The following is a 23,885-nucleotide window of genomic DNA, read 5'->3' as shown; positions in this document are numbered from 1 at the left end:
ATTTTTAATAGGATAGGTATGGCAACACCTACCAGAAACATGGAACTTCTTCAGAATTTGGGTACCCAGTTGATAAGGAGCCAGACAGAGATACCTGACTGGTAACAACACCTGAGCAGCTGACAGACAGTAATACATTTCTGACCTCCAGCACTAGCCTGGATTGCAAGTAGTGGCTCAAGTTGTGAAAGGCTCTGGAACTTCCTGCCGCTTTCTCATCCAGCAAAACCTCTCGGAAGGAATGGTGGGCAACATATGAGTATGAACTAGCTTTGTTCACAGTAACCACACGACATAACTGTACCGAACGCTTATTTACACACCGATATGCTGTAATTTTCTGTAAGTTTCTCCAAATGTTTTTTATTTTAGAAAAAATATCTGAAAAATATATTTAATAAAAAATGAATATAAATGTTGTATTCTATATACCTCACACTAATCATAGTAACTTCTTGTGATAATCTTCATCACAAAGATCTTTTTTCTCTAGGGAAAGCAACAGAAAAAAAGCCTATCCTTGCACCCAGACAGTAATTACACGAGGTATGAAAACAATGCCATGTAGTGGATATCTTTTTATAAAAAGTATTCCTTTCAAAAGATGCACTTAAGATTTGTTCACTTAGCAAATATTTATTGAGGACCTACTATATGCCAGGTACCATTCTAGGTGCTGAGGATATGGCAATTAACAACCACCACTAAAAACGAAAGAAAGAGAAAAACTCTTTCCTCAGGGAGCTTACATTCTACTAAGGGAGACAAACAATTAAGTATATATCATATGTCAGGTAATAAGTGCTCTAAAGAAAAGTAAAGCGGGATGAAGGAACAGAATATGAGAGATAGAAGCAAGTGCTATTGTATGTAGGCTCGAAAATCCTCATTAATAAGGAGACATTTGAGCAAATGCTTAAAAGAAGCAAGAAAATGAACCATGCAGATATCTAGTGAAACAACACAAAGGAATAGAGAACTGTAGTGAGTGCAAAAGCCCAGATGTCAGAAGATGCCTGGTTTGTTTGAGAACAACAAAAAGGCTAATGTGGTTGGAACAGAGGGAGCAAGAGAGAGAATAACAGGAAATGAGGTCAGAGAGTTATCCAGATGCCAAGATCACATGAGACCTTTAGGTCTGTGGTATTCCGTTTGGGTTTTATTTAGTAAAATGGGAAGCCTAGGAGCAGGACTGACAAGATCTAACTTCTTTTTTTAAGGGATTTCTCTAGCTGCCAAATGGAGACGAGGAAGTAGATGAGGCAAAGGTGAAAGTAAGGAGATCAGTTAGTGCAGTATCCAGATAAGAGATGATGATGGCTTGATCTAGGGAAGTAATAGCTCAAGAGGTTACAAGTAACTGGACTCAAGATACAATTCAAAAGAGGAGCTAAAAGGATGTCCAGACTAATTGGATGAGTATTGAAAGAATGGAATTACCATTTACTGAAGTAGAGAAAACTGGATTCAGATCAAGGTTCTGGTTACTGATGCTGTTTGTATGTTGTTGTTTTTTTTCATGGCGGAATCAAGAATGTGTTTTTGGACATATCAAGACATCCATGTCTGTAAGCATATCCATTTTCCAACTTAACTTTCTCCAGTCAGTAACATTACATCTGCTCTCAATGTCCCAATGCCCAGAGCCACTCTTTCCTGACAGACAATAACGCTAGCTATCAGCCCTACAATCAAAGGATTTACTGCAGTAGAAAGCCTCAGAAAAGGATTAGAAGTGCTCCTCTTTTAAAAGAAGTTCCAGACCTCATTTCAGGTTTTCTTTCCCCTTCAAATCTCACCTTGAAGGTGACTATCGATGCCTTCATTTGGACCGGATAGCTATAATGCATTTTAAAGATTCTAGTTCTGGAAAGAGTTAACTAGTTATGAATACAAGGACTTCTTTTCTGATCAGTCCCAGAATCAAAAGCCATTTGTCTATGTACCAGCCAGCCTCAAAAAAAAAAAAAAAAGGCACATGTCTATTAAGGAGCAAAAGCCCTGTTAGACATTATTAGTTCCCCCTGTGACTTCACAACTCTTGTATAAAAGGAAAGATAAAAGCTTTCCATTAGTAACCACATGCCAACTTGAAATAAAACATGTGTTTAATGTAAAAAATTTTCCAAAATTCTAGTTGAACTACAGCACCATAAATGTACCAAAACGTCAAGTTTATGTCTTCTCAAGGCTTCTTGTATATGTGTACAATTTTCCTGTTCATTCATTTGATATGTTACTAAATATAGTGATGTGAATCTATTAGTTCTTTACAGATTCCAGAAAACTCCAAAGTTTTGTTACAGTAATAAGTACTTATGACTAATTTCTACTTTCTATCCTAGACACTTTTCAGGATCTTCTTCCCCACAAATTCATAAATGATAAGGCAGCTGGAACTGGACTGAGGAAAACCTACCCAGTCTCATGAAACCATCTCAAAAAAACTGTAAGAAAGAATTTATCTCCCTTATTGTTTGCCCTCTAGATCAAAGATCCCAGGTACATACCAATTAGCAGATAGGTCAGTGATCCCAAGACCATACTGGTATTGCTTTTAGAAACAGCCAAAGACGGGCCGAGCCCGTGGCGCACTCGGGAGAGTGCAGCGCTGGGAGCGCGGCGAAGCTCCCGCCGCGGGTTTGGATCCTATATAGGACTGGCCGGTGCACTCACTGGCTGAGTGCTGGTCACGAAAAAGACAAAAAAAAAAAAAAAAAAAGAAACAGCCAAAGACATGGCTGGCCATGACAAAGTTGCCATGCCTCCATCTTTATACACTGATTCAGAAAGAGTGACACTGTAAACAGTTTGGTAGAAAAGGGGGAGCACTATCTGTGGGGCACTTGGCACCCTGAAAGGTAACATACATACCAGACTACAGCTCCTTCAGATCTAAGCTCAGCCACTGCACACAGTACCCATACAACGTGTATCTCTCCTTTGTATACTTAGTTATAATAGCTATAAGTTCACATTGTAGTGGGTATAGTGATTGTCTTCCTCTCCTGCTGGACTATATCTTTCCTCTCAGTTTTCAAAGCTTTTCTGATTTCATTATAACTCAGTAATGTGCACTTCTGTCTCCTAAAATTCCAGTCCTAAATCTTACATCCCCAGCTCCCCATCTTCCAAGGTGCAGTCCCATCTCTTGCTTCCCCAGATCCCTCCATTATAATGCCACACTTGTCACCCTTCCATTTGAAGTTCTAATACCCAGCTTTATGTTCCTTTATCCATTTTATTTCTTCCAAAGTTTTATTTCAAAACCCTCAGTTACTATTTGCCATCCATATTACCTTATTTTTATTTTTAATCCCCAGTTCCATCTTTTTCCAATTATCTCTAAAAGGGATAATACATTATTCATTTAATTCATGTATACTGGAATTCGCACAGTTGCCAAATTTTCCATACACTAGAATATTGAGATGGGTCATTGGATTAATCTATTTATCCATATTCTCAAAGGATATACAAGCATACAGTATATAAGTATATATCAGGGCCGGCCCGTGGCTCACTCAGGAGAGTGTGGTGCTGATAATAACAAGGCCACGGGTTCAGATCCCACATAGGGATGGCCCACTAGCTCACTGGGTGAGCATGGTGCTAACAACACCAAGTCAAGGGTTAAGATCCCCTTACCGGTCATCTTTTTAAAAAAAAAAAAAGAATATATCAGATCTTAAAGCAGAAGTCCAATGGGTAAATAAAAACAGACCTTTTCTGAATCAACCAGAAGAAAGGAATCCAGATCTCTGCCTGCTTAGCATTCCCCTCTCCCCAAGGTAGTCCCTGAGTACCCCAGGGGTTAGCACCAGACTATACTACTATCTAACTGTTAAACAGTCTAGAGATACAATTGCAGTTGATTATGAACAAGCGTGATTAACATACTATTTTAGATTAACTTCTAAAAGACATGTAAAATAAACTAGCCAGTGCATTGCTTTCAAAAATATAATTAATCTTTGCAAAGTGCTTTTAAGTACATCACCTGAAGAGTTTTCTTTTTTTTTCTTAATGCATTTTATTGAATTATTTTATTTTATTTTTATTTTTTTATTGAAACATAATTGATTATACGTTTGTGGGGTACAGAGTTAAATATCAATACCTGTATTCAATACATAATGATCAAATCCAGATAATTAGCATACTAGCATAATCCCATATTATTGTGGCTGTTTTCTTCTTTCTTTTTTGTTTGTTTATTTTTTCGCTCCCACTTATGAGTGAGGACATGTGGTATTTCTCTTTCTGAGCTTGGCATATTTCACTTAACATAATTTTCTCCAAGATCTCCCTAATGAGTTTTTTTCTTGGGTTTTTTTGTTTGTTTGGTTAGTTTTTGACCGGTAAGGGGATCCCAACCCTTGGCTCGGTGTCGTCCATCCGCACCACGCTCAGCCAGTGAGTGCACCGGCCATCCTTATATAGGATACAAACCCGCGGCCTCGGCGCTACCTGCGCCGCACTCTCCCGAGTGAGCCAGGGGGCCGGCCCTTAATGCGTTTTAAATTTAAGTGGTTTTTATTTACTCTTCCACTGTTTTCTCCCTCCTTGATAAAAAGATATCTAGATATTAATAGACAGAAATTATTTTCCACTTTTATCACTTACCCTAAATTCTCTATATGTTAATTCTTTAACTCTCCTTCATATTAATCCTTCAAATACTTTCTCATTTTTGCTGATCAGACAGCCTGCTTTGTAAGCACAAAAACATACAGAGAACTAAAACGTATTCCTTTAATTGGTAAAGGGACACAAAAATCAACTACTTTGTATACTGACAAATTAAAATTTAAACAAACAAACAAACAAATAAATAAATAAATAAATAAATAAATAAATAAATAAATAAAACATATTCCTTTTTGTGTCTCATATTCCCTGCATTACCTCTTCTCTAAGTCCAGAAACTATCCCAGCTGTGGCAGATACTGTTAATTACCAATCAATATCCATTTCCACTTCCTCCCTGTTTCTTCAACTTCTTTTTTCCCAACTTTTTGCAAAACACAGCTTATCCAGGAATCCCACTTATACCAATAGAAAGGAATAGAAAAGACAAAAAGAAACTGCTTCCTGTGTCAATTTTAAAAAGAAAACTCCCTTAAAACATTATCTAGCATTCTATGTTCTCAAAAAAGGGGGGGAGGGGATAAATGTTAACCTACTTGTACATGTTCCATTCTATTGTGTATGTTACAAAAGTAATGCATTATAACAGAAAATAATAAAATCTCTTACCTTTCAGCACTAAATGCTGACTCTGTGTCAATATACACAACAGCTCCTTCTAATCCTCCCATGTTGGTGGGTAATGTGGCCAAAACACTCATCATTATACAAAACTGAGTTTTTCCACAACCTGGTGGACCTGTAATCTGAAAAAAAAATGTTATTTGTATGAACATCACAAGCCAGTCAAAGCAAAATCCTTTTGAGAACTTCCCACACACACAGTCCAACTAACCTGGGTTCTGGGGAGAGAATTAAGCCCTTAATACCCTAAGATATCCATTGTATGTAATGAATTAACTTCTCCCTTATGCATCTGGATAAGTGTTAGTTACGTACTATCCTTGGGGGAATTGAGAAAATAGTCACTCAAATCATCCTCTGTGTCCTGTAGCTCAGATGAGAAACTTTGGTTGACAAAGGCTGGAGGATTCATTCATTTATACATTCACAACTTGGAATTCTATACCTTTTCCTCATTAAGACTTTTATAGCAGGACCATGAAAATATTTAAGGGTCATTAATAATTGGTTTAGCATGTTACAAATTGCTTTCAAAACCATATTGCACTAGTCCCATTAAAAGTTACTTTGAGTGACTTTGATCTTTATTCTTAAGAATAAAGTATTTGGGGTGAAGAGTGCTGATATATACAGTTTACATTCAAACGGTTCAGCAAAAAAAAAAGTGTGTGTGTATTTGTGTGTAGAAAGAGAAATAAAACAAATATAGCAAAATTAAACAACTGTTAAATCTAGGTGATTCATACTTTAAAATGCATGTTTTGAAATTTTAGTTGGCAGAAAGCTATTTTGAGATTATAAAATTTGATATCAAGAAAGTATAGACAGAAAAGAACAGGAAATTAATCACACGCATACTCAAGTCTAACTGGAAATAGTTAATAAAATTAATTTTAAAATGTTTTTAAAAATTCCCTTTAAACATTGTCACGTTAGCTCTGGCATCCAAATTTTATGAACAAAAGCATTATCCCTTTTGTGAAAATAACATCAATGAACAATTTTTCACAATAGGAAGAAAAAAGGAAGGAAGAAGGACAGAATAAAATCTCAGGTACAGATGAAAAAAAAATCTGTGCTAATATTGAGACATACTATAAACATAAAGACCAGATACATAATGAAGTAGAAAGAAATAAGAAGGGGATGGATAACCCATGAGTTCAGATCAGTGGTTCTCAACTCTGAGTGAGCAATAGAATCACCTAGCAAGCTTGTTAACCAGCACATTTCTGGTTCAGTAGGTCTGGGATGTGGCCTGCAAATTTTTATCTCTAGTAAAGTCCAATGGGTAGGTGATGATGAAAAGTCAATTAGTCATAATTTAATCTCTAGTAAAGTCCAGGTGATGATGATGATGATGATGTATACTTTGAAAACAACTCTTTTAGAATTTAGACTAAAGGTAAACTTCATTTATCAAGTCTCAACCTTAAAAAGCAAATGTTCTCATATTAGAAATTGTGCTGGTTTATAATTATTAAAAATTTTATTTAGACTTTAAGGAAAAATAATCACTCCTACAAATAACAGTTTGCCAGATTATGAGTGATCAGTGAAGAGAAGCCTCCAAATGTCTCTGATCACATATTCCAACAAACCAAAAAATAAACTAAATTTAGCATGGCTCTTAGTATTTATGTATTTTATATATATATATATATGTATTTATATATACATACTATTTAACTAATATGTTCCACATAGTATAAAACATACACAAAATAGGAATTAAAAACAAATAAAAGACTAAAAACATTAATAATAGTTTCATATTTATTACTGCATGAAAAATCTTTTCACTCTCATAAAAGCTTCATAACATTTTAGTGGAGCAATGATAATAAAAATGATAAAAAATGAAATAGCATTTTTAAAAAATAATTATTTAAATATTTTGTAATTCACTGATTGAAATGTCAGGTCCTAAGTTCCATTTATTTCACACTTAATTATAATGCCTGCATAACTAAAAAAGAGATAATTGCAGAGATGCAAGGATTAAAATTAAAGAAATACATCATTCATTAAACATAACTAAATCACTATTTTCATTTTTTAATACCTTTCACCAATTATGCAAGAGTTTTTGTCAAACTCTGGCTAATAAATTTCTTCCCTCACATCAATCAATTGTTCTTGAAAACTAATCAAATGTTGCATTTTAACATTTTTAACAACTGGTTTATAAATCTTTTGATACCCTCTGTGATTTTTTTTTTTTTGGCTTACATTTATTTATTTTTATTGAAGTATAACAATCATCCTGAAAAGCACACAATCATATATGACCATTTTCATGAATTTCTACCAAGATATTCATATGCCCCCAGATACGTGGCAAAGTTTTTTTCTTTTAATATTTTTAACTTAACAAATAATAATTGTTACCACCCAGAAGCAGGCAAGGAGCATGCCCAGGGTCCTAGGCAGGAGCAAAGGGCAGTGCTCACTACCCAGAAGCAGGCAAGGAGCATGCCAAAAACACCACTTCTGCATGGGTGGCCCACCACAGCCATCACCACAGTCACAGCTGCCACAAAAGCAGCTTGCCGCCACAGCAGCAGCTACAACCACAGTGCAGGTGGCCCACCAGACACTTGACTGCATTGACACAAGGAGAGTCACTGGCAGAGACTTGAAAAAGAAGAGGAAGTCTCTCTCCTCAAAGCCCACTGCAGAGTAATAGAAGAAGCAACTGCTCTACCAGATGACCAAACATCAATGTAGGGATATTAGAAATGACACCACTGAAAGAATACAGTAACTCTCAAATACCAGACCCTCTAGAGCAGGAAACCCTTGAAATGACTGAAAAGGAATTCCAAGCAACCATCTTAAGGAAACTCACTGAGATACGAAAAGACTCAGACAACATAATGAAATGAGAAAAAAATCCAGGATATGAAGAAGGAAATTTACCAAGAGATTAATACCTTAAAAAAGAATGTAGCAGAACTCATGGAACTGAAAGATTCACTCAATGAACTAACACAACTGATAGCTTAAGCAGCAAACTAGAACAAGCAGAAGAAAGAATGTCTGATCTTGAAGATAGTCTTTTCAAAATAATCCAGGTGGAAAAAAAAAAAGGAAAAAATTTTAAAAAATGAAGAAAATCTAAGAGCGCTAGTAGACAACTTTAAGCACAAAAACATTCAAACCATGAGTGTTCCAGAAGGGAAGGAGAAAGGAAAAGGCATGGAAAACCTTTTCAATGAAATAATACAAAAAACTTCCCAGGTACAGAGACACAGACCTTCAGATTCAGGAGGCTCAAAGATCCCCATACAGATTCAACCCCAAAAAACCCTCTCCATGACACATTATAGTCAAACTGGCAAAGCTCAAAGACAAAGAGACAAACTTAAAGTACCAAGAGAAAAGCATCAAGTCACCTATAAGGGAGCCCCTATTAGGCTAACTGCAGACTTCTCAACAGAAACTCTACAAGCTAGAAGAAAATGGGATGATATATTCAAAGTACTAAAAGAAAAAAACTGCCAGGCAAGAATACTATACCCAGCAAGGCCATCCTTCAGAAATGAGGTAGAAATAGTGTATTTTCCAGACAAACAAAAACTGTGGGGGTAAATCACAACACAACCAGCCTTGTAAGAAATCCTCAAGGGAGTCCTGCATCTGAAATCCAAAAAATGCTAATCACTACCATAAATACACAAGAAAGAACAAAACCCACTAGTAAAACAAAAATGCAAACAGGAAAGAGAAAGAAATTAAATCTTACCACCACACCACAAAAAACCATAGTGACAATGTAATAATGCCTCTACTTTATTCTGATTTTAGTAATTTTGGTCTTCTCGTTTTTTTTGTGGTCAGTCAGTCTAGAAAAAGGTTTGCAAATTTGTTGATCTTTTTGAAGAACTAACTTTTGATTTTGTTGATTTTCTCTACTGTATTTTAATTCCCTATTTCATATATTTCTGTTGCAATCTTTGTTATTTCCTACTTATATTTGCTTTTAGTTTAGTTTGCTCTACTTTTTCTATTTTCCTAAGGTAGTAGTTTGCATTACTGATTTTAGATGTTTCTTATTTTTAATATAGGTGTTTACAAGTATAAATTTTCCTCTAAGCACTGCATGAGCCCTGCATCTTATAAATTTTGATATGTTGCACTTTGATCTTTATCTCAATGTATTGTCTAATTTCCCTGTGATTCTTTTTACATATTGTTTATTTAGGAAAGTGTTGTTTAATTTCCACACATTTGTGAGTTTTCTAAATTTCCTTCTGTTATTGTGGTCAGAGAACATATTTTCTATTATCTAATTAGTCTTTCTTTTTTAAAAAAAAAAAAAAAAAGGAAAAATTTAAATGAAGCAAAAAAAAGTTCATGGAAAGATTTCCATTATCTTTCAATTCTATTTTTCCACAAACTTTTTAAAGTGCCTTATGTGTATATCGTTTTATCGATTTTTTATGCAATTTATGTTGCTAAACTTACATATTTAATTTCTGCCTTGATTTCTTTTTATTAAGAGGATTGTTGATTGCTTAGAAATTAATTTGCCTTTGAAAAGTTTATTCATCTTCCTCCGTTGAAATTAATATGATATTTGCATGCATTTGGAAGACTTTAGAGAACTATTTCAAATAACTGTAGAGATTATAAAATAAAATATGTATATTTTAATATTAATAAGTTTTCCATGTCTAATTTTTGTGAAAAATCGAAGCCCTACTTTCTACAGAGTATTTTGTTATTCATCGGTTATTCAGTTTATGTATTTGTTATTTGGGCAAATAAATGTGCATATCCTTGTAATAAATAAATAAATAAATAAATAAATAAAATACAATCCCCCCAATAAAATAATTGTTATCACATAACTTTAAAACGTCACTGAAAAACTTGTGTAAGTTTGTCTTCCTGTCCTTTGTTAATATGATGGCTTCCTACTGTCATTAGCCAGCATTCTGAGGAACCAAATAACAGAGTTTCTTTGTCAATAATAACAGGTATAATTTTTTATATATCGAATTCTCTTCTTCATAATTCCAATTTTTTAAAATTTCTTCTCAGATTGGTTTACATTGTCATTGATTTTTCTTTATTAGCAATAGATTAGTTACCAGCTCTGACTTATATGTGTGTGGTTTACTTCTGTTCACATCATTAGCACTGTCTTCAATCTACAGTTTCTTTGCAGGAATCTTCTTATGCCATTTGTCCCTTTTGTGAGATTTGGTTTAGTTAAATCCATAAATCCACCTAATTAGGTACACACAGACCTATAATTCATCCCAACATGATGAAAATACACATGCCTCTGTCAACCCTCTAGATCCTTTTCTTATGGACTGAAACTGACACATGACAGTCTGACACAGACCACGTGAGGATGCCAGTGCCAATCCATAGATTGTTAATTAAGGTAAATTTCATTTGTTAGGTTGAAATACCAATAAAAGTTCTAATATTTTCTTCCCAAACCTAACGTATTACCTTACATACCCTGCTTTGGAGAATGCTGGTTTAAAGAGTCCCAAAACTCTTTTCATGGACCTTTTATCATAACCAAAGACAACATGGATTGAATTAATTATCAGATACCAGATCAAGGGAAAATTCTGTCAGTAAAAGTTAAAAATGGATCTTGAAAATGAAGAAATGCTTATTCTTCAGAGTGCTAACTAATGGAGGTCTGGTCTTTCTATACATACTATTTAACATGCCAGGTTTTAGATACATTCTAAGATTTAATGAGCTTAAAATCGTAAAATGCTTTCTGGCTTTTAGTAGAAATGTGAAATAGCCATCATTTTAATTAAGATAACATGTATAAAAATATTCATTAAAATATCAAGTACCATGAAAACGTAAGGTATTGATTAACTACTCCATCTTTAAAGAAAACATGCAGATATATCTGAAAAGTTAAACAAGTGCAACTGGTACTTCATTATTTTTATGTACTGATTCAGTATAGTCTTGGGGAAAATAGAACATCATATGAATAGAACTAAGAAATTTCTGGGTTTGTTTGGCTGGTTTTTTAGTTTTGTTTTGAGTTTGGATAATAACATTTACTTTAAACCATAATAACTAATTTCTAATTCTTTAGCAATCTCAGATCCTCTTCATATATTATTTTCCTCTCTTCCTAGCCTGAAAAAAAAAATTATGCCATATGCAATTTTATGGGCTGCCTGGAGTTCAATTTCATTATTTTTTCAGGTTTATTAGTAGATGAAAACATTTCAATGTTAATAATTTTTAGCTTCACATTTTTTAGCTCTGAATTCTAGCACCAAAACCACAAAATTTCAAGTTGTGTTCAGTTCCCAGCTTTAGCCCCAATGGTGGTTAGAAAGAGAAAACATGCCAAACCAGAATATTCTAAGTTATTTGCTTCTTGGAAACTCAGAGTGAATACAACATTTACACACAAAAAACACCAATAAAATGCCATTAGCTTCATATAATTAGAGCCGAAGTTTCAACAACCCTGCCTGAGAAAATGTAAAAGAATTGAAAGAAAACCAGTAAAGAACATCACTCAAATATCAGCAAGGAAACAAATATTAATAATTGGTTTAGGGTTGGCCAGTTAGTCCAGTTGGTCAGAGCGCACCTTTGTAACACCAAGGTCAAGTGACTGGATCCCTGTACCAGCTGGCTGCCAAAAAAAATCGGTTTGAAGAGGAAAGAGAATTATTCCCAAGAAAGAAAGTCCAATTGTGCTAAAGTAAAAATGAAGCCTATTCATTTTAGTCTTAAATGAGATAACATGATTGAGATGAATGTAAAACCCAAGACCTCTTAGAACCTAAAATCTTATCAAGTTACCCTCCCCCCTTCAAGATGGCAACAACAGAATAGGGCAATCTGCCAAGCAAATACTTGGAAGAAGAAAATTTAAGGACTGCCTGGCTCTGATTGAGACAAGAGAGTATGTGGAAACTTCATATCATTTTTTTAATAACCCCCAGCATCTAACTACTTGTCTCTATTTACTCAACAATTATGTAGAAATATGATTAGGTCTTCAGACCTACAGAATTCATTTTAGAAATAACTCTCTAAATCCTAAAACCAAAACAAACAAAAAAAGCAAAGAATCTAAGGCCAGATTGCACTTTGCCTTGTGAAAGAAACCTTGATCTTAAATTACTTTACATCAACATGTGGAAGAGATTATATCTTGGATTCTCTCCATCACTCCCTCTTATTTCATATTTCACATTGATAGCTGCTGTTTTTGAAGTAAATGGAAGGGAGGGAGAAAGCAAAGGGAAGGGAACAGAGCAGAAAAAAGCAGGACGTAGGAATGTCCCCAAGTTTCACAGTTAACAAAAATCAAACAGTATCAAGGGATATAATCATTCATTTAATAGAATTTACTGAACATGTGCCATATAAAAGACCTCAGGAAAGTGTTAAGGAGAAGGATGTTTATTTCTAAATCAGGGAGTGAGTGAAGAAATGGGAACAAAGACCCAATCAACTGCATATGCTAAATTCCTGTGTTAGGACAGTGGACTGGTTATTTTGCCTTTCAAAACACTAGGCAGGATAAACAAATCATGTCAGTAGATTACAGTCAAGGACAGACAATTTGAAAGCTCTCTCTAGTTTTCCTACTGCTATTGCTGCATGCGGGCCAGACCTGAACCCAAACCTGACTGCAGACTGAAGGAGACGACACCTACCTACCTTCGCAGACCTATAGACCCATGAGCGAGAAAAACAAATGTCTGCTGCTGTTGTCAGCAGCCAAATCAACTAATAAAGCATTTATGTCTTATACATAACACATACACATATACATCACTGTTTCATGCATTTCTATTATGTAGAAATGTATTTCAAATATGTATATTGTATAGGTACAATATACATATACATCACTGTTTCATGCATTTCTATTACATCCCTGCCCTTAAAGACATGAGTTTACAACCCCTGCCTTATTATCTCCTGTGATCATGTAGGCCATAGCTAAACCTGCCAACGAGAAAGAAAAAGAAGTGTAATATTAATTGTTCCAATAAAAAATTAGGATGCTAAGATAGGACTCTGGCATCCTGCCTCTACCTTTTAGGAACAGTAGGAGAGTCACTCCCAAAGCAAAACTGTCCCACTCAAGGAGGACACCTGGTCTTCTTAAGTCATGAACAAAGCATAGAAATAACCCAGGAAATACAAATAATGTAGAAATGTGCCATGTCATTCTCATTACTTAGAGCAAGGATCTGAGTATAATCACACTGTGTGTTGTAAAGATTTAGCAATGCTTCACAGGTTTACTCTCCTAGAGGTACTCTTGAACTAAGATATGCACCTGTTACATCTCTTTTTGTAGACAAGTTTGGACCAGTTCTCTAATACTGTAACCTCCAGATTACAATATGAAAATACCTTTTGTGAAGATCCCTTTAAATACAAATTTCATTTTACCTAATCACAGTAGAATCTATTTCATGCATTCTCAGCAGTGGTGCTATTGGTCCAAAGGTGAAACTTGATTTTGGATTTGGAGGTGGGAGGCATTTTATTCTTTTATGTATGAGGGTACTTCAAAAAGTTTACAGAAAGATTCATATTGTCTTTTAATTCTATTTTTCCATGAACTTTTTGAAATGCCCTCATATAAAGTACAGATATACATACAGTACAAAGGCAGATATACAATAAATCTCTGGTATTAAACTTTTACTGGGTTGGGTGGGATACGAAAAAATGTTAAAAAGGCTCCTTAGGGGGCAATGATAAAAAAAGAGTTGAGAAACACTGATCTCTATTATCTCATATGAGAAGGCTACCACTAGTTTGATCTCCACATAACATAAACTTTCAAAGTTTAAATTTCAAATATATCTTTTCTAGTAATTTTCAGTTATGACAGACTCAGTTATCTGCCTATATATTCCATAAGTAAGGAATTTGGTGTTCATGTCCTTTAGCAATTCAGCAGAGTCGGTATCTCTGATTTCTGCTCTGTTGCTGCTGCTTTTGGCATGAGTAGCACTTCTCCAGTTCCAGTTTTCATCTTAGTGCTGCAACTGAATATGTAAATACACCCAGATTCAGTAAAGATCACATCAGTCAGAACTGATGACAAATGAGGGAATTTTGAAGTCATGAAAGAGCAAGTATAAAAATGGCAGCAGAATGTTTCCAGATTCATTCTTACTCCCTCAGTCATCTCCAGACCTAGCCTAAGTTTATTCAATCAGGTGCCTCACTACCTGCCTCCACCAGATCTATCTGATACCTTGAACTCTAGGTTTGACCATTTAACCAGAAACAAAGATCGTGAAATGCAATTAGACACCTTCACTGATAACTGTATTAGTTCTCTATTGCTATATAACAAATTTCCACAAACTCAGTAGCTTAATACAACACCCACTTATTATCTTACAGTTCTGTAGGTCAGAAGTCCAGATGGGCTTGGCTAAGTTCTCGGGGTCTCATAAGGCTGAAATCAAGGTGTGAGCTGAGCTGGGCTTTTATCTGGAGGTTAGGGGTAAGTATCAACTTCCAAGCTCATTCAGGTTGTTGGCAAAATCTACTCTGCAGCTGAAGTTCTGAGGTCCCTTTCTTGCTGTCCTTTTAGGTCCCCTCACCATTCCTAGAGCCCATCTACACTCTTTCACATAGCCTCCTCCATCTTCAAACCAGCAACAGCATCTCAAGTCCTTCTCATGTTTTGAATCTTCTGTCTTCCCCTTCTTATCAAACATAGAAAGGTCACTGTTTCTAAAGTCTCATGTGATTAGATCTGGATAACCTCCTTATCTTAAAGTAAACTGTGCCATACAATATACCATTATCATGAGAGTGATATCTCATCATAGTCACAGATTCAAGGGACTAGGGTGGAACATCTTTGGGAGACCATTTTATAAATTCTTCCTACCACAATGTCTCTGAGAATGAAGAGGTGAGAAATTAAAGATTTTTTAAATTATACACACACACATACACACATAAACATATAAACACACATATATATAGTGATAGAAAGCCTCTAAGATGGCTATCGTACCCAATGATCCTCATCTTTGGTAGTCATACCCTTCAACAGTCCCCTCCCATACCATACCAGGTTTGTCTGTGTGACTAACAGAATAAGCAGAAATGATGGTATGCAACTTCCAGGACTGGGTCATAAAAGACATTGCCATTTCTACCTTGTTCTCTTGGATCACGTATTCTGGGGAAAGTCTGCTGTCGTGTTATGAAGACACTCAAGCAGTCCCATGGAGAGGTTCACATGGCAAAGAACTGGCAACAGCCAGGACCCACTTCCCAACCATGTAAGTGAATCATCTGGGAAGCAGCTTCCCCTACTCCACTGGAGCTTTCATATTACTGCAGCCCCAACCAATATCTTTTTTTTAATATATATATTTTATTTTATTTTATTTTGTTGATATACAATGTGGTTGATTATTGTGGCCAATTACCGAAACCTCCCTCCCTCCTCTTTCTCCCCCCTCCCTCACAACAATGTCCTTTCTGTATGCCTGTCGTATCAATTTCAAGGAATTGCAATTCCCAACCAATATCTTGACTGTAATCTCATGAGAGATTAGAACTAGAAACACTCAGCTAAGCTGCTCCCAAATTCCTGACTTACAGAAACTGTGTGAGATAATAAATATTTATTATTGTTTTAGTCACTAAGCTTTGGGATGATTTGTTAAACAATATATAACAAAAAATATATAGATATAAATATCAATATCACATATCAAATTCCTTAAATGTATCATTTTGATAATTTAAAAAACAAATGCATACAAATGAAAACACTCAAAAAATAAATACTGTACTCTGGAATAGCAATAACATTAAAAGGTCCTATAGCATGGCTTATTCCAGAATCAAAGGGGAGAATGTAGAAGAGGCAGCAGGAACCAAAGCACATAGTAAACAAGCACTGTATAAGTCCTAAAAATAAATAAATAAAAATGAGTGCATTCATTCAACTAGAATTTATTGAGTGCCTCCTACGTGTGCTAATACTGTGGATATAATAAAGAAAAAAAGAACATATCTCCACCCACTTGAAATTTTTCTCCAATGAGGAAGACATACATGAAATAATCTCACAAACAGTAAAACTGTAATGGTGACAAGTGCTACCTAGAAGAGGTACACAGTTCACTTCTCCAGGAGTACATGACAACTCTAAATGTGTCAATTTTAACATAATAAAATAGGCTTAAAATATACAAAACAAAAAACAACAGAACTATAAAAAGATTTGTCAACTCCACAATAAAGTGGAATATTCTAATAACCCCCTCTGAATTAGTATTAGGTCAGGACTAAGAAAAAAAAAAATCAGTACAGATAAAGATTTGAACAACTCAAATAACAAGCTTAATTTAATGGTCACATACCAAGCACCCAATTATTAGAGAATAATCATTCTTTTCAAGCACACATGGAACATTTATAAAAGATGATCACATATTTAACCTTAAAAAATAGTCTCAGGAGCTTTTCACAAGATGGCACCAAAAATGAAGAAGAAGGCTCCTACCCATGCCAAAGTAAAGCCAAAACAATGGCTTTGACAGCCAAGAAGACAGGGCTGAAAGGCATCCACAGCCACAAGAAAAAAGAAGATCTGCACATCACCACCTTCCTGCAGCCCAATACTCTGCAGCTCCAAACGCAACTCAAATATCCTCAGAAGAGCACCCCCAGGAAAAGCAAGCTTGACCATTAGGCCAGCATCAAGTTCCCCCTGACCACTGGGTTAGCCATGAAGAAGACAGAAGACAACAACACACTTGTGCTCACTGTGGATGTCAAGGCCAATAAGCACCAGATCAAACAAGCTGTGAAGAAGCTCTATTGCACTGATGTGGCCAAGGTCAACACTCAGATCAAAACTAATGGAGAGAAGGCCTATGTTCAACTGGTTCCTGACCATGATGTTTGGACGTTGCCAACAAAACTGCAATCATCTAAACTGAGTCCAGTAAGTGAATTCTAAATATATATTTTTTCACCATTAAAAAAAAAGTCTCAGGAAACTTCAGAGAATTAATATGAGGTAAAGTTCTCTGACCAAAATGCGATTAGATTAACACTCTAATTAAAATTAAGAGATAAATTTTTAATTAAACAATTTAGATATTTTAAAAGTCCAAATAACTCAAGTCAAAGAAGATACCATAATGAAAATTTTAAAATACTTTAGAACTGAATGGAAATGAAAATACTGCATATCAAAAAAGAATGCTACAAGGGAAATTCATAGTCTTAAAAACATCAGAATAAAAAGAAGAAAAACAAAATTAATGAATTAAATATCCAATATAAGAAGTCAGGGAAAAAAGGGGGGACTGGCAGGTTAGCTCACTTGGTTAGAGCATAACCTTATAACACAAAGTCAAGGGTTAGGTTCCCTGTACCAGGCAGCTGCCAAAAAAAAAAAAAAAAACAGAGAAAAAAATAATAATCCCAGAAAAAAATCAAATGAAAGGAAATAACAACAACAAAAATAAAAAACAGAAGTAAAGTAGGAGACAAAGAAAAAATAGAGAGGACCAACAAAGAAAAACAAAAAAAATAGTTCTTTGAAAAGACTATAATAATATTCGATCCTATGACAAGAATTTTTTCAAAGAGAGGAAGAGAGAAGACAAACTAAGTAACATTAGAAACGGAAAGGGAACAAAACCATATAAAACAAAAAAAAAGATTTAAAGGTCAGGATAATCAGTGAATAACTTTATGATAATAAATTTGAAAACTTGAAAATGAACAAATTCCTTAAAATATCATTCACCAAAACTATCCAAGAAGAAATAGAAAACCTGAAGAGTCCTATAATCATTAAAGGAATTGAATTCTTTTTTTTTTTTTTTTTTAGCCTTCCACAAGGAAAATACCAAGACCAGACAATTTTTCAGGTAAGTTCTACCAAATTTTCAAGGAACAAATAATTCTAATCATATGCAAACTATTACAGAATATAAAAAAGAGGAGACATTCTATAATTCAATCCACCAAACTAGCATAACCTAGATTCTAATTCAGACAAAGACACTACTATAAAGAAAAATTACAGCTCCATATCCATCATAAACACAGGCACAAGGATGTTAAATATTAGCAAACTGAATCCAGCAATTTATAAAAAAGAGAATATATCATGACCAAGTTGAACTTGTCCCAAAAATGCAATGGTGGTTTAACATTAGGAAATCTATAAATGTTATTAACCACACTATTAGATTAAAGTAGAAAAATAATATGATCATTATTTCAATCAATGCAGAAAAAAGCATTTGATAAAATTCAACACCAAATTAGTATTTTAACTAGGAAAAAAAGGAAGCTTCCTTAGTTCTGATCAAGATAATTACCAATTGCCTATAGCATACATGGTGGTGTGGTTTTTTTTAAACTTATTGGGACATAATTTAAAAGTTACAGGAAAACTGTAATAATAAAAACAGAACATAGAATACCCTTATATTCTTTTCCCAGATCCACGTACTGTAACATTTTGCTGTATTTGTTTTCATTTTGCTGCCCTCTCCCACCCCATGTGTGTATGTGAGAGTGTGCGTGTGTGATGCACAAATATTTTTCTGAACCATTTGAGTTAGTTGCATACACCAAGATCCTTTACTAAATACTTCAGTGTGTATTTCCTAAGAATGAGGATATTATCTTGCATAATTATAATATAGTTAACAACTTCAGTAAATTTAACATTGCCAAAATACTATAATCTGCAATCTGATTGTCATCAATTGATTCAATAACGCCCAATGTCATTCCTAATGATGAGATATGAGAAGAGCATTCCTTTTAAAATTAGGAACAAGGTTGCCCACTCTTACTTCCACTAAGACAATATTGGAGGTTTTAGTCAGGGCAAGAAAACAAGAAAAGAAAACTAAATAGACATACCATATCTGTAAATAGAACAGAAAGATTCAGTGTTACAAACGTGTCAGTTCTCTACAAATTGATCGACAAATCAATGAAATAGGAAATTTCGATCAAAATCCTAATATGCTCTCTTTTCTATGGAACTTCCTAAGCTGTTTCTAAAATTCACAATGAAGAATAGCCTAAATAAACCACAACATTCCTGGAGAAGAATAAGTGGGATGACTTGCCCTACCAGATATTCAGACTTATTATCTAATGCTCTTGTAATTAAGTCAGAGTGGTTAGGTTAACAATCCAATTAAAATTAAAAGATAAATTTTTAAAAATAAATTAAAGATCCAGGGAGAGACAAACACCCTAGTAGAGAACCAGAAATAGGCCTACACTTATGTAGAAACTTGGCATATAAAAGAGATGCCACTGCAAATCATTGGAGAATGGAGAGATTATTCAAAATGTGGTGCTGGTTTGAGTGGTCAATCATGAAAGGAAAAAATAAAATTGAATCCCTATCTCATCCTAAATAAAAAAATTAATTTTAGATGGATTAAGACTTAAATGTTTAAAGTAAAACTTCAAAGATTTTGGAAGAATAAACCAAATAAATATCTCAATGACCTTGGGGAAAGGAAGAACTTCTTAAACATGACACCAAAAATATTAATCATGAAGAAAAGACTGATTGATTCAACTACATTAAAAATAAGGTAATCTTGGGCCGGCCCCATGGCTCACCAGGGAGAGTGCGGCGCTGGTAGCACTGAGGCTGTGGGTTCAGATCCCATATAGGGATGGCCGGTGCGCTCACTGACTAAGCATGGTGCAGAACACAACATGTCGAGGGTTGCTATCCCCTTACTGGTCAGAAAAAAAAAAAAAAAGAACATCTGACCAATCAAAACTATCAGACAAAGTGGAAAGAGATGCAAAATATATTTGCACCACATATAAACAATAAATAATCACTGCAAATCAAGAAAAAGATTAACAATCCAATTTTATAAAAAATAAAACATAAACATTACACAAAGAGAAAAAAAAATGGCTATAATATATTTAAAAATTTATACAGATCAATGGAAAAAAATTAACAGTCCAGAAATAAATCCTTACATTTATTCGATTTATTTTCAACAAAGGCACCAAGATAATTCAATGGGGAAAAGTTAGTCTTTTCAACAAATGATGCTGTCGCAATTAGATATTCACAAGCAAACAAAACAAAAACAAAACAAAAACCTTAGACCCTTACATCACAACATACATAAAAATTAACTCAAAATAGATCATAGACCTAAATGTAAAATCTAAAACTATAAAACTTCTAGAGACTTCTGGTCAAGATGGCAGAATAGACGGTCCCTAGCATCATTCTCTCCCACAAATCAACCAATTTAAACTGTAAAAACATAACATCAAGTGCATACGGAATGGGGAGACGTCCAATGGAGGAAGCAGAAGCTCTGAGGAGACCACATGCCCTGTGGGGCCGCCGTCGCACGATCTGGAAGATAGGCTTCGCCGCCACCACCCAGCTCCATTCCCAGTCCAGCCCACTGCACACAGAGTGGGGAAACGTCAGGCAGGGCAGGTGGAGGCTCTGCAGAAACCACACACCCTGTGGGGAAGCCACTGTGTGATCCAGCAGGTAGGCTTCACCGCAGGCACCCGGCTCCATTCCCAACCTGGCCTAGTGCGCTCGGAACAGGGAGACGTCCGGCAGGGGAGGTGGGAACTCCACGGGGACCACACCGCTGCCGCGCAATCCAGCAGCGCGGCCCAATGCGTACGGAGCACAGAGACGTCCAGCAGGGGCGATAGAAGCTCCGTATAGTCCACACACCCTGTGGGGGGGCCACCGCCGCCGCATGATTCAGCAGCAGGTAGGCTTCACCGCCGCAACCCGGCTCCAACCCAAGCCTGGCCTAGTGCGTGCGAGGGAGGGACAAGTCCAGCATGGGAGATGGAAGCTCAGCAGAGACCACACACCCTGAGATACCGCCCTGTGATCCAACAGCCCAGCTGAGTCCAAACTGACCAGAGAGGTGGCTCCCCAGAGAGGCCCAAGACCTGAGGCAACCACACATGCAAGGCACCAGTGGCCAACTGAGCAGTCACTGAGGTAGCCATACCAAATTGGCAATGACAGCAACATCTTAGTCAGTCAGTAGTGTCAATCAGTGGACTGTGAAACCCCCTGGCACAATGAAAAGATACATTGAAATACGAATGTATTTCTTAACATCAAAGAAAAGATACCAGAAATACGAAAAATCAAGAAAGTACACCACCAAAGGATAATAACTCTCAGGCTCTAGATCCTATAGAACAAGAAGCCCTTGAAATGACTGACAAGGAATTTAGAGTGATAATTCTAAGGAAACTGAATGAGATACAAGAAAACTCAGCTAGACATCATGACGAAACAAGGAAAAGTATACAGGACCTGAAAGAAGAAATGTACAAGGAAATCAATGCCCTGAAAAAAAATGTAGCAGAACTTGCCGAACTGAAGAAGTTATTGAGTGAAATGAAAAACACAACAGAGAGTTTAACCAGCAGGCTTGAGGAAGTTGAAGAGAGAACCTCTCAACTTGAAGATGGGCTGTTTGAAATAACACAAGCAGACAAAAAAAAGAAAAAAGAATCAAAGGCATTGAAGAAAATCTGAGAGAGATATCAGACAACCTTAAGTGCTCAAATATCTGAGTCATGGGTATTCCAGAAGGGGAGGAAAAAGGAGACTGCATTGAAAACATATTCAACAAAATAGTGGCAGAAAACTTCCCAGGGATAGGAAAAATCACAGATCTTCAGATCCAAGAAGCTCAACGATCTCCAAACATATTCAACCCAAAAAGGTCTTCTCCAAGACATATTATACTCAAATTGGCAAAACTCAAAGACAAAGAGAGAAACTTAAAAGCTGCAAGAGAGAAGCATCAAATCACCTATAAGGGAGCCCCAATCAGGCTAACATCAGACTTTTCATCACACACCCTAAAAGCCAGAAAGGAATGGGATGATATATTCAAAATACTAAAAGACAGAGATTGCCAGCCAAGAATACTCTACCCTGCAAGGCTATCCTTCCGAAATGAAGGGCAAATAGTATATTTCTCAGACAAACAAAAACTGCGGGAGTTCACCACCACACGACCACCCTTACAAGAAATTCTCAAGGGAGTACTGGGTTTAGTTCCTGGAAAATAACTACCACTGCCATAAAAACCCAAGAAAAATCTAAACCCACTAGTATAACAAAAATGGCATTCATGAAGAGAAAACAAACAAACAAAAAGGCTATCTACAACCCAAGGAACCAATAAACACAGAAAACAAACAGTAAATCAGAAAGCAAGGAACAAAAGACACCTAAGACAATCAAACAATAATCAATAAAATGCTACGAATAAATCAACACTTTTCACTAAGAACTCTTAATGTAAAAGGCTTAAATTCCCCAATCAAAAGACAGATTGGCTGACTGGATTAAAAAGGAAGACACAACTATATGCTGCCTTCAAGAGACCCACCTCACCCATAAAGACTCACATAGACTAAGAGTGAAAGGATGGAAAAAGATGTACCATGCAAACAGAAATGAAAAATGAGCTGGAGTAGCCATTCTTATATCTGATATAATAGACTTTAAACTAAAAACCATAAAAAGAGACAATGAAGGACACTACGTAATGATAAAAGGATTGATCCATCAAGAAGACATGACAATCATAAATATATACGCACCCAATGTTGGAGCAGCCAGATTCATAAAACAAATTCTATTTGACCTAAAGAAGGAAAGAGACACTAATACCATAATAGCACGGGACCTGAACACCCCACTGTCAATATTGGACAGATCATCTAGGCAAAGAATCAGCAGAGAAACACAAGATCTAAACAACATACTAGGACAATTGGAATTGGCAGATATCTACAGAACATTCCATCCAACGAACTCAGAATATTCATTCTTCTCATCAGCACATGGATCATTCTCCAGGATAGATCACATATTAGGTCATAAATCAAGTCTCAACAAATTCAGAAAAATTGGAATTATCCCATGTATTTTCTCAGACCACAATGGATTAAAATTAGAAATCAATAACAAATGAAATTCTGTAAACTATACAAACACATGGAAATTAAACAGCATTCTACTTAATGACATATGGGTCCAAGAAGAAATCAAGCAGGAAATCAAAAAATTTATTGAAACTAATGGAAATAATGATACATCATACCAAAACCTGTGGGATACTGCAAAAGCAGAACTAAGGGGGAAATTTATTGCATTAAATGCTCACCTCAGAAGAATGGAAAGATGGCAAGTGAACAACCTAACACTTCACCTTAAAGATCTAGAAAAACAAGAACAATCCAAACCTAAAGTTAGCAGATGAAAAGAAATCATTAAGATTAGAGCAGAACTCAATGAAATTGAAACCCAAAAAACAATACAAAAGATCAATGAATCAAAAAGCTGGTTTTTTGAAAAGATAAATAAAATTGACAAACCATTAGCATGGCTAACAAAAAAAAGAAGAGAGAAGATTCAAATAACAAAAATTAGAAATGGAAAAGGTGATATTACAACTGATTCATCTGAAATAGAAGGAATCATTTGAGACTACTATAAACAACTATATGCCAACAAATTTCAAAATCTGGAGGAAATGGATAAATTTCTGGACACACAC

The 23,885-nt window shown here is 35.5% G+C and overlaps 1 protein-coding gene across 10 annotated transcripts in view; it reads right to left on the bottom strand.

The window, feature by feature from the left end:
• RAD51B (RAD51 paralog B) overlaps positions 1 to 23,885 on the bottom strand; it is a 632,106-nt gene that overhangs the window by 589,864 nt on the left and 18,357 nt on the right. For all 10 annotated transcript variants that reach the window (XR_010022893.1, XR_010022894.1, XM_063089298.1 and 7 more), the window contains exon 5: positions 5,260 to 5,396. Coding sequence is in view for 8 of the 10 variants with exons in the window: in XM_063089298.1 (XP_062945368.1) it covers positions 5,260 to 5,396 (137 nt within the window). In the remaining 2 variants the exon portion in view is untranslated. The remainder of the gene's footprint in view (positions 1 to 5,259; positions 5,397 to 23,885) is intronic.

Source organism: Cynocephalus volans, chromosome 3 (genome assembly GCF_027409185.1).
Source record: "Cynocephalus volans isolate mCynVol1 chromosome 3, mCynVol1.pri, whole genome shotgun sequence".
NCBI classification, from domain to species: Eukaryota; Metazoa; Chordata; class Mammalia; order Dermoptera; family Cynocephalidae; genus Cynocephalus; species Cynocephalus volans.
This window is presented reverse-complemented; position numbering and strand designations above follow the sequence as displayed.